At 42.6% G+C, this 17,051-nt stretch overlaps 2 protein-coding genes across 3 annotated transcripts in view; one reads left to right on the forward strand and one right to left on the reverse strand.

The window, feature by feature from the left end:
• Positions 1 to 595: 595 nt before the first annotated feature.
• On the reverse strand, positions 596 to 16,901 carry SEC23B (SEC23 homolog B, COPII coat complex component). Of its 2 annotated transcripts, XR_002111609.2 has the most exons (20): positions 16,681 to 16,901; positions 14,831 to 14,888; positions 14,135 to 14,221; positions 13,699 to 13,935; positions 13,228 to 13,313; positions 12,290 to 12,434; positions 11,572 to 11,730; positions 10,618 to 10,733; positions 9,692 to 9,815; positions 9,234 to 9,314; positions 8,855 to 8,944; positions 8,001 to 8,107; positions 7,728 to 7,881; positions 6,248 to 6,325; positions 5,823 to 5,984; positions 4,928 to 5,014; positions 3,385 to 3,540; positions 2,073 to 2,138; positions 1,414 to 1,553; positions 869 to 954 (listed from the first exon to the last, which is right to left on the reverse strand). XR_002111609.2 is itself a non-coding variant. In XM_003203757.4 (19 exons), the coding sequence occupies exons 1-19, from the start codon at positions 16,899 to 16,901 to the stop codon at positions 865 to 867; spliced, it is 2,304 nt and encodes a 767-aa protein (XP_003203805.1). In that variant the 3' UTR covers positions 596 to 864. The 2 variants fall into 2 exon arrangements, 1 of the variants encoding a protein (XP_003203805.1); XM_003203757.4 differs by lacking the exon at positions 1,414 to 1,553 and having other exon boundaries at positions 596 to 954.
• The window catches only part of FAM161A (FAM161 centrosomal protein A), a 9,057-nt gene continuing 8,905 nt past the window's right edge, over positions 16,900 to 17,051 (forward strand). The window contains exon 1 of the mRNA XM_010706582.2: positions 16,900 to 17,013. Within this exon, the coding sequence (XP_010704884.2) occupies positions 16,900 to 17,013 (114 nt within the window). The remainder of the gene's footprint in view (positions 17,014 to 17,051) is intronic.

Genomic DNA, 17,051 nt, shown 5'->3' on the forward strand with positions numbered 1-17,051 from the left:
CCGTTCTTGTAGCTGTAGTGCAGCACGCCCCCCAGCACGGTCCAGCCGCCTATCGAGTACAGCAGCGCCGAGCGCATGTTCCACAACGCCGCCCGCATCGCCCTAGCAACTCCCGTGCGCGGGGCCGCCGCTACGCGCATGCGCCCTGACTGGGGGGTGGAAGGAGAGGGGCGGAAGATGGCGGCGTTCTGTGCGCGGAGCCGCGCATGCGCTAAAGCTGAGGGGCGGGAGCGGAAGCTGGCGGCGCGCGGAGACCTCGGCCTTACCGGGAGCCAGAAGGCGCCTGCCAGCACGGTGCTGCACGTCGACCTCCAGCCCCGCTGCTCAGAAGTGTTCCGCACTGTATTTTCTTCACGTCCCTCTTTATTTCCACATAAACCTTCAAATCCGCGACTGAAGCCACGTGTTGGAGAGCAGCGAGTGGCATTATCTGTAGTAGTTGGTACCTCCCCTGGCAGTGTGTTTTCAAAAACGCACATACACAGCTCAATGGGAGACAGCACTCAGTATTAATGCTTTTCTTATCCAGTTTTATTTTATATTAATTCAGCCCCTGGTTGCCTAAAGCCACCACTTCAGCCCACAGAACATTACATATTAAGCTAAGGCTGCAAAGATCTACACCGGATAAAACGTACTTTGGCTCCTGATGCAGTATGAGAAAAGTAGCATAAACAATAGAGATAAAAAGGAATACAAATAAATTAATATCTAGAAGGGCAAAGTACTAAGCTCTCCCCACATATTTATTTCATTTCATACTTAAAAACTTTAGTCTAAAAGGAAATGTAAATAAATCGTTCCGCTTCCATCATCACCGCAATGTATGTCACTCTCCCGTTTGTGCTGCTGGGTTCAATCAAGTCACGCTGCACTGGAGACCGCCAGCTTCTTGAGGTGGTCCATGAACACCTGCAGACTGACGTCATCCGTCAGGATTGGGGCTCCTGATTCCTGCAGAGGAATTAAGGAAATAAATAATGAGCATCAAATAGCACTGCTGGCCCTAGGGACTAAGCAAAAGCAAAGCAAATGTCAGCACTAGGATAACTGCCTGCTAAACCCTTTCCCCTTGAAGGGTAGTCTAGTAGTTGACAATATCTTTCAGCGCCACCTGCACTATTGCAGAGAAGTCTCTTCCTTCTAATGCATTAGGAAGGTTTCTGCTCAAGGCTCTACAGAAACAAGACAGAAGACATTAAAAACTATTACTGTTAGAAAAATCAGATCTGTACATTTCTGTATGCTAGTTACAGAAAACTAAATACACTAACTGTGGACTAACAGTTTTACATCAGATTTGTAACAGAAGGCAAATATCAATTTCCACATCAGCTCATCTAAAACCTGCAAGAGTTTCTCTATCAGCTGCTTCCATCAGTAGCAGCCACAAAATACATTCTCCTTGTCTACCTGTGCACTACTTAGGTAACTTGGATACTGGAAAGATGACAGAGACAAAAGCACTGCTGCTGGAAACCACTGATCTCCTGCTGTCATCACGCTGCTGAGGTACTGGGCTGTTCTGCAGCACCTCTACTAGGACAGCCACCCTTTAGAAAAAGCAAAAAAATAAAAATAAAAATCACAATATGCTGAAAATCTGGGGGAAATTCCATCCAAGAACAGAAGCAGGTGTTTCATCACGTCCAGGCTTGAAAACTTTATTCTGAGCACGGTGTAATCTAGTGCTCACCACCAGATCTCTTTATCTCGACAACCATGGACTTCAATTATCAGGATGAGTAAGAATCTAATCTGTCTAAGAGACAAATCTATTCACTCGGTTGTCTTTTAAAATGCAACAGCTATTACAAGGTCAGATAGTAATTTCATCACAGATCAATTGGTGCACAGAAATAACCTTGTTTCCTTGTATTCCAAAGCACTATTTCAAAGTTTTTCAAAGCCAACCATGTATGTCTTGCAAAAAGCTGTTAGATAAGAAGAGCAGGACAAATACAACCCGTTCCCAGTCTGAGGCCAAATACTATGAGATAAAATAGGACAGCAACTATGCAGACAATTATTTGGCCGTATTCCCAAACACGAGTGGCTCTTCCATTGCTTACCTGTCCCCATGCATAGAGGTTATTGTGGGTTTGAGAAGGGTTCACTTTAGACAACAGGAATCGAGCCTATAAAGACAAAACGTGGGAAAAACATTTTTGCAGTATGACAGAAATGTCAGCTTCCCTAAGACTTATCTCCTCAGATACATGACTGGTGATGTTCGCCTGCTTTTACAAAGAAAGTACTTGTTTATGAAACAAAGCTATTTCTGAACTCAGAAACTTGTTTCATAAACAATTTCACTGGACTTAAAAATAAGAATCTGCTTACTTTTAATGGCAATACTCTGAAAGGATAAATGTTTGGGAAAGATTTTACCACACAGCTGTGACTCCCATGGAACAGACAACAGTACTGCTACAATGTGTTACAGTTTTACAAATTATTTTGAAAGAAATACTGTTAAGGAACATCACATAACAGAGTAAGATTGAGGAAGAAACCTGGGGGGAGGAAAAGGAGGAATCAAGTTAAAAGTCAGGGTACACTGCTGTTATCTCAAAAAGAGAGAAACAATCTGATTGCATTCCTTTCCCTGCTGTTATTCTGGAGTTAGTTGGTGGTGGCAGATTTCTATGAGAAAACTCTCTGCCCTCCATTTCAAAATGGTAACATCACCTTTTAAGTTTCTCCAAGTGCTCTGCTATAGCAAGTGATGCTTGTCAAGCAGGGCAGCTCTAGTTTCATGCAACAAGGAATGGCATCATGGCATCAGCAATTTCACTTTTATAGTAAGCTCTTTTCCATACATCAGAAAAGAGGTTAGTGGAGAATCAGGGCAACATGCTTAAATCAGAAATTAATAAAGTTTTGTTTTGGAGCACCAATTCCTGCCTCTTCACTTCTACAAACAACAGGCTACCAATAGACTGAACTATTGTAATTCCAGGAAGAGTCAAAATAGAGACCATTTTATATTCTCATCTGGCATGTGAGAATAAAAGAACAGATTTTAAAACATTCAGCATGACTGATTGCCCTAGCCAACTAACTGCACTCCCTGTCTCAGGAAGTTTAGGTACACAGCAAAACTATTCACTTCCCACTGCTCAAGGAATAAAAAGATATTTACACTGGCTTTTTTTTCCCCCTTCTCTTTCCATCCTCAGAAGTCAAAAACACATGCAAGGAGCAACTGGCTTATTAAAAGACATGGATGCATTAAGAGCTCATGGGAAAATATACAAGCTCTTACTTTTAAGAGCTAAATAACCACTGTGTTTAACTTACAGAACCGTTTACTTAGTAAAACAAGAAAAGACAGGTATTTGCATTGTTCAGCAGAGAGGGTTTTTGGATAAATCTCCTTACCTGGCTGCCCCCATGTTCAGTGTGGACATAACGTGGCATTGGGAATCTGGTCTGCAAGATTTCCTGAGCATCATCCAGTGGAGCTTGCAGTAGGTGCTTGAAGTTTTCATATTCAGGCATGTCTTGGTAACCAGCTTTCTGCCACTGTGCAATAGTCTGTTCACAGGGAGAGGGAGGAAATGAAGAGATAGCAGAGATGTGGACAAGCCTCCCCTTCTTAACCAGCACATCTTAAGGTAGCAGAACATTACGTGCATTTCTGGTTACACAGAGCAGGACAAACACATGCTTTCACTATTCTGTCAATAGTATTGTTTAGTTTCTGTCTGTTCCTTAAGAACATGCACTAAACACAAAATTGGGTAGTAGTCTGTGCAGTACAAGAGCCAATTGTTCAAAGTGAACTTCAAGCCATTTTGCTTCTGCCTACCTCAACTTAAAAGTGTAAAGCATTTATAAATCAGTGACATTCCAAATCTGATTTGGTGTTAAGTGGAACAGTCACTGCCTTACATTCTTTTAAGGTCCACATTTCTTATAGTTCCACTTGTAGTTCATATATTTAACATTTCCATTGTCTAATTTTACCCGGTTGAGTCACTTGCTTCCCAACAGTTGAGGTAAGTAGGCTGTTTAAGTAACCTGTGTTTAAAGTAACCTGTGAAGGCTTACTGTCACTATTGACTCCACCATCCAACTCCTGCTTGTGTGGACTGTGCATCACTGCTCGCCTTTCAGAGAGGACAAATACTACTTGGAAGAATGTGGGGAGATGATAATGGAGCAGCTGCAGGCCACCACGCCAAACTTTAAGCAGTCATAAAAAGTCAGTAGCTCAGTTCAAAAACAAAGAGAAGAGTTAAAACACCTCTCCAAAAAATTCTAACAGGAAGGTCAGACCATAAGCCAAGCTGAGCTTATTTAAATTCCAATTTGATGTCATGTTTAGGTAGAAAAAATTGCATGAAAGGTACTCCCCAAACAAGACTGAAAAGAATGTGAGAGGGAAAAAAAGCATTAAATAAAAGGGACATTTCTAGAGAAAGAAGAGAGAAGCAAGCCAGCTTCACCCTCTACATCATAACTTCTTTAGAGTGTGAGATGTTTCTATCATCCAGCTGCAGTAGCTTAGTGCTCCCTCACAAAACCTGACAGGATTCCAGCACAGATCTACAGGTCCTCATACTGAAACGGCACTGGAAAGCCAAGGCTTTAGATACTGATCTAAATTTAGAGGTTCAGAAGGAGCCTACATCTCAGTACAAGAATAGCTGTAAAGAACAGCCAGTACTCAAAAAGTACAAGCTTTTAGTTTCTTTTAACTTTTTTAGTTAGCAAGCTAACTCGATGGCTATTTCTCACAGCAGAACATATGCTTAACTACTCCAGTAGGATTTTAATGCATTACAACTGGGAACAGGCATACAATGTCATTATGCTAAAGGTAAGCTTTGCCAAGTCGTTCATTTTATACTAACAGTAGCATTGTTTGCATGTGTGGCAAGAAGAGGAGAGTTCAGAGAGAGAATACATCTCACTGTACCTCACCAAGGTAGATAACTATCTGGAAGAAAGTATCCATCAGTAGGATTCTGTCGGGAAGAATGCTGCTGCTGTCCAAAAGCACTGGCTATGGAAAATAAAGGTCAATCATTAAAACCTCGAAACTGTATTAACCTTACAGTTCAGCTGAACTGTAAGCTGAACAACTTGTTCAGCCTCGCATGTACAGAGGAGTGTTGTGTCTGTCAAGGGCTGCTGTTCATGTGAATGTTTCAGAGTACCACCAGCCTCCTGTGGCATCACTGAACCGAGCAGCAGGTCCTCAGCTACCGTATGAAATGCAGTATGTGAGAAAGCAATTTCTATGGCTATCAAGTTTAATGATCTTGAGAAGCCAAGAAAAAGAAGAGATTTAATACATACACTAGGGCAAATGCTTCTGCATTTCTTTCCTGCCAGATACACTGCAGTCAACGTAAATTAATAAAGTCTATATAGCAGTTGAATGTTGCTGCTTAAACAGCTGAAAACAAGCAGCTGGACTCAATCTCTAGAGGCCCCTTCCAACCCCTACAATTCTGTGCTAATGACCTGGAAGGGCAGAGGTTTGCTGACTTACATGGTGGAGATGGCCTCTGGCAGAGAAGCAGCAGCACTACTGAGCTGCCAAGACACCAGATATGGCATTAGCTTTTTGGAGCTTCTTTTTTTGGGCATGTCTGTGTATTTTAAAAGCCACTGAAAGTATAAATTACGTACTAAGAGTAAGCCTACTGAAAATATAACTTGTATTGTACAGTGCCCCATCTCATCCCTTAGTAATTACTTTAACTAAGAAAAACAAAGTAAGAACCTTTTTAGTGAACTAATGTTATCCCGACTGAATGCTCATTATTTTGGATTGATTCACCTCTCTCTGTTAAACACAGACTTACCTCAGGAGGTCCATGGAAAGAATAAGCATAAAGGATGGGCTGAATCATAATGAGAGACTGAGTGAGATCTTGCCTAGCAAAGTGGTGACGGTAATAAGAAGATTCATCTGGACTGTTATTGAAGACCTGCAGGAATGGGGAGCGTCGCAAATGGAACATGAACTGCATCAGAAAGATGAGTGAGAAGTGTCAGTGAGTTGCCAAAGCTTCTGCACCTTGCAAACAGCAAACCCCCTGAAAAAAGTCTCCCAGTGAACTCCTCAGAGTTCTTAACTTACCAGTTTTTTCTAACACTGAACTACAAGACCACCCAACAAATTCAAAAAGCATCTGCTCCTTCCCTCACAAATCTGATTCATGGTACAAGACGCTTTACCATCATTCACCCTTGCAAACTTTTCCCATAGTTGCAAGAAGGTTCTTACCTGGGGATACAAAGAAAATGATTCCGACAATCTAAAGGAGTTGGGATCATCTTTGTTGTATTGTCCAAATTTCTGACACTGTTGGAAGCAAAATGCAAACTTTGTTTATATCTCCCTGAGAATCAACATTTTTTTTTGAATGAGTTTTGTATGTTTTTAAACAGAGCAAACAAGTCATGAACATGACAGCAAGAACTTAATAGGTCAGTAGCTTCTGTATCTTACTGGAGTGACAATGACAATTCAATCACCTTATTTTACGTATATAAAAATCTTCTATTTTGAATCCAGATTCAAAGTTATTTAAGAATGAAATAAATAGTGCTTCTAGTACCACCCATTTTTTTCCACTGGATCATCATCATACTTAATGTGCTTTGTACACTATGAAACACCTCCGCAGCATCTCCTACTTCCTTCTAAAGCAACAGCAGACTAAAATTTCACTAGATGCTTCACTGAAAACAAGCAGTTTGTCAATGGTTTATGGGCTGGTTTGACCCGGTTCCATGACTAGCAGGGTGATCTTTATCAATTTCCTTATAAATTTTAAAAAATTTTATCAACCACAAATCACAATCCACAATCCAGAGTCCACAATCATTTCAGCATGCAGTATACTCCGTGTGTTTCAGTGTTCAAACTTTTATTTGATATTGTCTCTTTTTTTCCAGCATCTGACGTGCCCTAGCTGTTAGTGTGAAATTCATGAGTGTTCAGATTAAGACAGAACTGATTGAGATACTGGCAATTCAGGCCTGTGAAATCTGAAGAAAGAGACAGTATGAAGATGCAGAACAATGCCACAAGCTGGGAAGGATAACTCCCCTGAACTTCATCCTAGTGATATCCTATCTGAATGCTGTATCCAGTTTGAGGCTTCCTAGTTCAAGACAGACATGGATATATTGAAGCAAGGCCAGCAGATGCCAGCATGCTGGCAAAGGACCAGCGCCCTAAAAAGCTGGGTTTGTTCAGTCTGGAATCTGGCGTTATGCTATGTATAGCTACCCAGCACATAACTGAAGAAACTGGAATTCTGACTGGATATAAAAAATAATAATAGTAAGTCACACTAACTGTGATCAAATGTTAAAACAGGCTATCAAGAAACAAGACAAATTCCATCCTTGGAGATCATAAAGCTCACCTGAACAAGACCCACAGCATCTAACTGCAACACGAAACTAGCCCTGCTTAAGCAGAGTGTTGAGAACTGTAGAGGTCCCTTCCCACCTGCATTATCATTTTACTATTACTTCTTTAATCTCAATGTTTAATTCTTTCATCACGATGGGATGCTTATTTATCCCATCACCAACTTACTGATCATACAGCCTTCGTAGTTATCACATATTATGAGACCACAATCAGAGCACAAATGAAGCAAGTCAGTCTGGAAAAAGAATGGCGTTTTCAATCCAAGCGATCATTTTAACTGAAAATAAGACTGCTGCCGAGTCCACTCCATCAATCTTACCAATCTGATCAGCTGTCTGTCCAGCCATCGCAGTACATCAGGTCCCTCCTCAGACTCAGCTCTGTATACTCCAAGCCGTGCCATCAGCACAGCAGCTGCTTCCTGGTCAAATGCAGCTTCTATGTGCTGGAGCTGACTTTGTGCATCTGCCCAGCTAAAGGATTAGTAAAGGGTTAGTGCAAAGTCTGTCATCAGCAAAACCCAATCCACATTTTTCCCCCATGCCAAATACATTTCTGCAATTCTGTCAAAGAACCAGCATGAGGTACTTACTTTCTGGCTATGGTGGTGACACGAATTCGTTTCTGTGTGCTGGAGTGTTGATACTGAGTGACAAACTGTACTGCCCCTCGGCCTCCCTGAGGTATTGGTGCATTGTGCTGCAAATTAAACAAGGAAAGTCTTCAACATAGGCTGGCTTTGCATACTAGAGACAAATCCAGGGCATCTGCTAAACAGAGTTAAGTTCAAGCTTGAGATGGACCATGGAAGAGACACACATCTGTTAATGTTGTATTTTATAAGAGCCTTCAAAGCCAAGTGGTTCTGGGTGCATTTTTAATTCCATACCTGACATTTATCAGCTTGTCCTTTAAAGGATGGCAGCAACTTATTTATCATCTCCGTAACACTGAACATTAGTGTGGCAGTACAAGGTCTGACTAAAGATCCTTTGGGCCCTATTCCCAACAATAGGGAGTCCACGCAGCAGAGTGGGAGTGAAATAGAATTCCTTTGGTTTAGTACTCCTAGTTACCACGTGCTCAGAAGCTTCCCTGAAGTTGCTTCTGAGCTATCTGATAACAAATTGGAGGACAAATTCTCCAAGAAGTGAGACATTTGTGCTTTTATTCTCCACAGCATTAATAGCAAAAAGACATTTTCTTCTTTGTGAAATGAATGCCATCAGAAGATAAGAAGAAAGAACGCAATTTATGTATGAAGTAAAAATATGATGCTATTTACAAATATGGAAACAACCCCTATGAATTTTACTTTGGCACAAAACACTTATCTACTCTGCAACCATTCATTCACAACACAAAAGATGCCATTGGACTTCCTGGTCCTGTTACAAACAGTTGGTAAATAAAAATGAAGACAAAAAAAGAAAAGCCAGGGCTGACCTGATTTACCACTTCAAAGTAAATGGCCAGAGTTGTGCAGGGATCCAGACCACAAATTTTCCACTGAGATGTTCCTCCAATTCCAAGTTCCTGCATAGAATCGAAAAGAAAACAGCCTTTTAGTATTTGGCAGTAGTTAAGGTCAGCTCTTGTTAAATTCTGATCAGAGACACAAGGCAACCTTTTTGCATTTCTTATCTTTGGGATGTGGATTAACTTACTGAGGGTAATACAGTTAGAAGGCAGCCTTATGGGACAAGAATTTAGTCCAAAAGCACTGCCTTTTCTCACATTCTATCTAAGCACTAGGTTTCGACAGAAATTTTGCACCCTTTGTTTCCTACTTAATATAGTTGTTCTTTTCATGTTGAAAACGTACATTTTCAGAAACACATGGTCCTTTCACATTCAGGGATACACATGGTCCAATAGCACCTGCAATTTTCAGCTCTCTGGATGTCTAGAACAACACAAAAAAGTTGTTAAAAAATCAAGTTAGTCAAATAGAACACACAGACTAAATCAGATGCTCAGCTTTGATCAGAAGGTGAATATATAAGGCTGCCACGGAAAGCATCCTTGAGTACATTCCCAAGGTAACCTACTGCCTCAGTTGGTGAATGTAAGCTCAGTTGTTGTTTTCTTTAACCCACAAATTTAATAAACTTTCAAATAAAAAATGCCTTCACTCATTCCAATATGATGCTTTTTCCAAAGAAGGCACTACAGCTGACCTCAAAGACATAAATTTTCTACACACAGATATCTAGAAAACTTCTCTAATCAACAGCACTCACACTTCTAAGTTAATGTCACCTAATTAAACTGATCTCTCACCTTCACTTCCAAATTTGCACCAAAAGCCATCCGAAATTCCCCATTGAGCCCTTTGTTGAATACCCGCTGGAAGGTCTGCTTGAAGAGGGAAGTGTTGAAGGAATCTCCCATCACCATGTGTCCTCTGAGAAGGAAAAAAAAAAAACACACAAGGTAACTGAAACAATTGAGAACTAGAAGCATATCACCAAGGATACAACCCCTCCAACTCTCATGCATGCAAATACAGGCAGAAACTTTTTAAAGCATGCCTTTGCATAGGTAGAATTGGCATTAGGGAATGTAGATTCATGGATGCCTCCAAAGCCAGACAAGTTAGTGCTCCATTTCCGCCAGCTTGCTTCCTCAACTATATTTATTGTCATCCCTTCAGCTGCCTTAAAAATGCTCCTGTTTCCACTGGTTACGAACACCTCTACCCAGAAGAGAGCCTTGCTCAGCCTACTTCCGCTAAGAAAGCAAAACGAGCTGTTAAGCATGAGAAAATCTGGCCAACATAATGAAAGCATCTACCCACCATGCCTGAAGCTCTGCTATTCTGATGGCACTGCAGTCACGCACACACCACAGCAGAGGGGATCTATGTCCCACCAGTTCTGTACAGGGTACTTGCTACCTCCCAGGGTGTTTGAAGGTGACAGAAGACATTTGCAAGACACGTTGCATCATGCTTTAGAATACCTTTCTCCAAAGCAGGACATTGAGTTTTCTACCAGCAGTTAACTCTTATGCTACTTTGAAGCTTCAGAAATGTAGACTGGGATCAGGGGAGGTTTGCCATGTAACTCCTGGCAAAATCACAATTTAGAATAAATGACAAAAATCTCACCCTTTTGCACTCATAAAAAACTAACTGCTTTTTGAAGTGTTCTCCCCCTCCAAAAAAAATAAAAGTACCATCTTCGTGTTTCCTGTTACAGACATACCCTGTGAGGTTTGCACAACATTTCATCTCTAGCAGTCCAGTCTGATCCAGGGCGCAGGCGTAGATATCGATGCAGTGACCATTGGTGGCAGTGCGATTGGCCAGAGTCTCATAGTGCTGGGGAGAACAGACAACACACACAATATTCAGGAATATTTAGGATGCTGCATCAGGCAATTTTTCCTCTGCTCTCCAGCTGAAGTCGACACACTGATGCACAAAGCAAAAATGAAGCCGTTGCCAGTGCTGTAAAGGTAAGGAGCTGTCTGCTTGAAAAAAAGTTTTCCTCCTAGGATGTTTGCTCATGGATAAACTTGAGCTGCAAGTTGCAAGTGTAGAGAATACACAACTTGCTACCATCACAGCACAGGCTCTTTGTGATACAGAACCTAAAGGTTTCTAGGTGATAGTTAAGAGGATAGGTATCATACTACTTCCTCTATGCTGACAGGCACGTTTCATACTTAATACTTTAACTATTCTTTCACATGTCAAGAGAAAAAGGAGCCTTCATGGAAATCACCAGTTCTTGGAGTACAGGCTTGTTTTTTTCCCCTTTCCTGAATGAGATAAAAGGACCTCCACTCACCATCAGCTGGATGAGAGCACTGAAATACTTCCTTCTCTGAGAAGGCACAAGACCATACTTGAAGAAGCAACTAACAGTAAGACTCTCATCCGTCCTTTGACCATTCTCATGGCTAAACACACAGAAAGGCTCATGCATTCTATGAACAGCTGTGCAAATGTCTGGACATACTGATTCCATACTAAGAAAATAAGACTTCTGTTACCTACAGAAGGATACTGAAAGCTGTCTACATAGGTTCGGTCACCTCCTTCCTCCCAACCCCATTCTGTATTCCAGCACTCACATTTGTTTAAACACTCCCTGCCACACAACAAACCTAAGATGTTTTGTGTGTTTTCTCCCCCAGCTGACATCAGCACCTACTTTGGTGGCCTTCTTCATGAACCTCGCGTTGTCCTTCTCTATGTCATGCCAGGAACGAATGGGTGTTTTCAATTCATCTCCCACCACCATGCCTGGTCCTTGCGTTGGTGGACCACCTGTAAATAGCATTATTCTCGCTCCTGTGTTTGGAAACGTGCCCTAAAATAAAAATATGGTCTTTTATTAGAACTCAGGGAACAGATGTTTAAAAGGACAGTGTTTTCTTTAGAGCGGAATCTGTACATTATTCTGCAATACCCCCAGGGACCCGTCTCTGTTAAAGGCAGACCTGAAAAACAGCAACACGTTTCCTGACAGGTACCCCCTAGTTTAGACTCAAACTACAGCGATCTTCTCTACAGGAAGTAGTATTCTTTTTACATCTACCTTAGATGACCCTTGCAAAAACAAACAAACAAACAAACAAAAAGAATCAGCGTACATACAATCACCTTCACATGGCAATACACGTAAGAATCAGAAGCCTTTAAACACCTGCACCTTTTACATGGTTTACAATTAAATATAAATTCCTAGCCCACTCAACACCAGCTGGTGCTAACTCGTGCCAGACATCAGCAAAGACAATGCACCAGTGCACCTCAATGTGACTGGGCTGCAAACCAATCTGCACTGAAACCTGTATATGTCTCAGCAAATACTGCCAGGTGCTTGCTTTGCCCAGCTCATCCCTAACAAACAGATGCAATAAAAGTACCTCTAGCAAGCCAACAGCAATTGAAAGAGCTACTCCAGTGGAACGTAAAGGCCTCTTTCCCTGGGTCACTGGCCACGGGTCCCTTTGAAGTTCTCCAAGGAGATCAGTTAAATTCATGTCAATCTTATGTACTGGTTGCAGGAACCTGAAAAATTGAAATGAAGTGTTTTCCCACTTTAAGTGTGCCTCTGTTCCTAGCACACTTTAATTACACTGGAAGAGTTATCAGAAGCAAAACGTTACACAGCACATTACTTTATGTCCAGACTTTCCAAGCTAAGAGGCCTGTGCAAAGTAACAAAATTGATCAAAGGAAGCCATCGGGAACTGACGAGAAGGCAAAATCACTCAAAGAAAAGGACTTTAGTACTGATTTAGTCTATCAAAAGGTAAATGAGCTGCCATGGAAAAAGAAGAGCTGAGAATAAAAACAAACAGCTGTATTCAACAGAGGCAAATATGGCTTCACAGTTCAGGGGTCACTGCCTGCCTACCAACTGTTGTGTTTTGTGTTTTTGTTTTGTTTTGTTTTTTTTTTATTGATTCAAGCAAGAGCTTGAAGGATTGTTATACTCATAAACAAGGGCCCCAATAGGTGGTCAATCAAAAAGGCTCCTCTCTAAGCATATTCGACCCCTGAACAATATGCTTTCCAAAAACAGCTATACTATACTTTTCAAGGAGAAATCCAGTCTGAATGGCAATTATGTTCCTGTAACTGCAAAATCAAGACACTACAGAAGGCTAAAAAAAAAATCACTCTAGTAAATCTCACCCACTTGTATCACTTGATGCAAGGAAATAACTCTGCCAAGACAACACCATTTGTGTTTTCTTACAAAAACGCCACTTGGAAAAGCTAGGTTTAGAAGTGCGATCCCGAAGGGTATAAAACACCCACCCTGCTCTTCTGCTGGTTGCGTTTATGTAGCACTCACCTGCTTGAAATAACAGGCTGCTCTGGAGCTTGAAGAGGCCTTCCCTGTTGAATGGGGACAGCTGGCCTTGAAAGACCGAGCATATCCTACAGAAAAGACAAAAAAGGAGGCGGAGGAGACTTCAAAATCAAACACTAGACATTGTTTGCTTTCAAGCAATATAGCCTAAAGCCTGCAACCCTTTCGCATTAAAAAAAATTAAAAACTGTGAAATAATTAATATCTGCACTCTCATTAGGAAGACATCAATGGTTCTATTATACAAGATATGAAAAAAATATCTTGGGCATGTTTTCAAAGAATTTACAACAGCAAAAAGAAAGGAGAGGTGTTGAGAGTGAAATAGCATAAAAATAATTAAGAGCACTGAACCTCCTTTCTTTCCCGAAAGCCTGGTGCTTGAAATACCAGCAGTAGTGGCAACACAGCTAAGAGGAACAAGCCACTGGCCTAACAGATGGCAGGACATACCTGTATTTGCTTAGCTGTCAGGTCTTTAGTGCCTCTAAAAACGTAGCTCTTAGAAATTCCTTCACAGCTCAGCTCGTGAACCTGGATCATTCTGCCAAATGTGATAAGCCCCACTAGAGCGTCAGCAGGCAGCAGACTTAGGGACATCTGGAGGGACTCCTTCAGTGCCTGCAAGTCCTCCTCTTCCAAGCACGTGTCGACAACATACAGGAAGATCAATGGCGTCTGCGGGCCTCGCTAATATGGAGAGAGATGGATTTGCTAGGCTTGTACATAAGCTAGGCGACACTTTGTCCGATGACTCCAGACAAAGAATAAAATGAGCCCTATCTCACGCATCTTACATGAATGTTACTTATTTCTATTATCTTAAGTACAACAAACGCAAAGATATCACAGAATACAATTCTGGAGACCACAAACTATGAATCATTACCTGCACTATATATTCAATTGTTGAAAACTGAGGCATAAGTTCAGCTGGTTGGTTGACTTCAGATATGCCTGCATATGCTGGAGGAAACTGAAAAATAGGACCAAAAATTAGGACAAGCTGCAGGGCAGAAATGTAGGGCTCTCCTCTGCAGTACAGAGTCTTATGATGTATTTATTCAATTCTTTATTTACTACCAACTGCACCAACCTGGTTAACTCATCAGAGACCTGTACTGCTGCTTTGCTAAGCACACACAACAGAGGCCAGAACTACTGACAGTTACTCAGCCCAGTGTAAGTTAAGAATAGGACGAAAGCAGCAGCCACATTAGCCAAAACTTGTTTAGCCGTGTGACTGTTTCTGATAGTAAAAGTCTACCCAAATCTAATAAATTTCATACCCAGGAAGAACAGTAAATGTACCAAAAACCACACTGGAAGCACATGTGATAAAATGGCTTTTTATGCATGTTCTTCATGCTATAAAAATCACTGGCAAAGCAAATGAAAATAAGCAAGATTTTATATAAGAGACTCATTAGCAAGCACTCTGGCCTGGGTTCAGTAAGAGAAAAGGCCACAAGATGAAATCTAGAGAGGCGGAATTTCTGTTTCTTTTAACATCCTTTCCACAGTAAGGTCGTCAATAAAATACTAAAATGCTTTCTGAAAAGACGAAAATGCTGATTCAACATACCTGATTTCTCTGAAAACAGAAATTACAAGCCCAGAGCTTGGCCCGATAGTCAACTTGGCTGCAAGGGAAAGGTGAGGCGTTAGTATAAGTACAGGAACAATTTCACAACTAGCTTCACAGTTGTCTATGCTGATGAGGAAGAAACAGAAAACCAGACACTTCAAATTTATTGATAGTTTTAGGGATTCAGACTCTTGTTCCAATGCCAGAAAGCCTGCTCAGGCAGTGCTGCTGCTTCCAGGCTTGTTAGTGTGAGCGATCACCAACAGATCATCGAAGCTTAGGATGCAGTAGGCAAAGGTTTGCATCTAATCACTCTTCCACTATGCTGAGGCTTATCTCAGTCACCTTACTGTTCGTACAGCTACAGCACAAGTGTTCCAGTCATAGAGCAGCAGAAGCCACTCACTCACATCCTGTACAAACACAGAACAAATTAGCTGTGCCCCAACGAGTTTCCTCTCCTCAACCTATTATGACATGCTACATTGATTGATAGTGCAGTGAAGCCTGACGTTATTCTTCCTTCATGGGTTTGACCTCTTCCTACTTCCTCTTGCTAGTCATTCTGGTTTTTTTGCAGCCCAAAGCTATGCTCTAAGGAAGTATGACAGTAACGTGACTTTGTGACAAAGATTATTCCTCTTACTTTCTCAGCAAAACTCCAAAGAAAACTGATATACTCATACTGGAGCTGGCCTATAAACAAGAGGATGTATAGAAAGCAGAAAATCAAATGGACATCACAACCCAAAGTATAACACCAATATAAACAGCATCTTTGTTTAAGTTTCACCATTCACCATAACATTCTCTAGGATGATAACAGGATTGCCCATTTCCATATTATCTCCAGCTTAACAGCCTCCCTGAGGACACACCTCTCACCTCTGGCAGCTCAGCAGAGGGTGGCATTCAACACATCTCACCAGGCAAGCAAGACTTTCAACATACTCACTATATCTAAGAGAAAGAGGCTACCAAGCACCATGCTGAGAAAAAAGGGGAATTAGGAATAACTATAATTAGTAAGGTTGGAAAAGATCTCTACAATCATCATGTCCAACCATCAACCCTCTTCCCCCATGCCCACTGACCATGTCCCTCAGTGCCTCTCCACGGTTCTTGAACATCTTTAGGGATGGTGATTCTACCACCTCCCTGGGCAGCCTGTGCCAGTGCCTCACTGCTCTTTCTGAGAAGAAATTTTTTCTTATATCCAACCTGAACTTTCCCTGATGCAACCTGAGGCTATTCCCTCTCATCCTATCACTGTTACCTGGGAAAAGAGGCCGACCCCCAATTCAGCACACTCTCCTTTCAGGTAGTTACAGAGTGCAATAAGGTCTTTCCTGAGCCGTCTCTTCTTCAGACTGAACAGCCTCAGTTCCCTCAGCTGCTCCCCATAAGACTCGTACTCCAGACCCTTCACTGCCTTTCTCTAGACAGGCTCCAGGGCCTCAATGCCTTTCTTGCAGTGAGGGGCCCAGCACTGAACGCAGCACTCGAGGCACAGCCTCACCAGAGCTGAGTACAGGGGGATGATGCCCTCCCTGCTCTTGCTGGCTGTACTGTTGCTGATACAAGTCAGGGTGCCGTTGGCCACCTGGGCACATCGCCGGCTCGTGTTCAGCCAGCTGTCAGTTCACATCCCCACAGCCTTTTCCTCCATGCAGCCCTCCAGCCACTCTGCCCCGAGCCTGTAGCGATGCCTGGGGTTGCAATGGCCAAAACACAGGCACCCGGTCATGCTGAACATCATCCAGTTATCCTCAGCCCATCCGCCCAGCCTAGAGACATCAGGCACACCGAGATACAAACCAGACGCTCCCCAGCTCAGAGTTGCATACCAGAGCGGGTTGAGCACGGCCTTGCAGGTGGCCCTGCTGCAGAGCACGGGCTCGTACTGCACGGGCGGCAGGTCCGGGCGCTCCCGCAGCGGGGTCAGCAGGCAGGCCAGCGGCACGACCATCCGCGTAGCCTCCAGCCTGCTGGACGGCCACACGTTCCAGCTGAAGCGCACGCCGTCGCGCTCCTCGTTCTGCTGAATGAACTCCAGGTAGGTCGCCATGGGGCCGCGGCAGCTCCGGGTGGAGAGGGGAAGCCGACCTCAGACACGCCGCAAATACCGGCCCGCCCTCCTCACGGAACGAAAGGCCGACAAAAGGCTCCAGCGACCTCAGGCCCGTCTGCGAACGGCGCGGTGCCGCAGCTCGCAGCC

The sequence above is a fragment of the Meleagris gallopavo genome, chromosome 2 (assembly GCF_000146605.3).
Source record: "Meleagris gallopavo isolate NT-WF06-2002-E0010 breed Aviagen turkey brand Nicholas breeding stock chromosome 2, Turkey_5.1, whole genome shotgun sequence".
Taxonomy (NCBI): domain Eukaryota; kingdom Metazoa; phylum Chordata; class Aves; order Galliformes; family Phasianidae; genus Meleagris; species Meleagris gallopavo.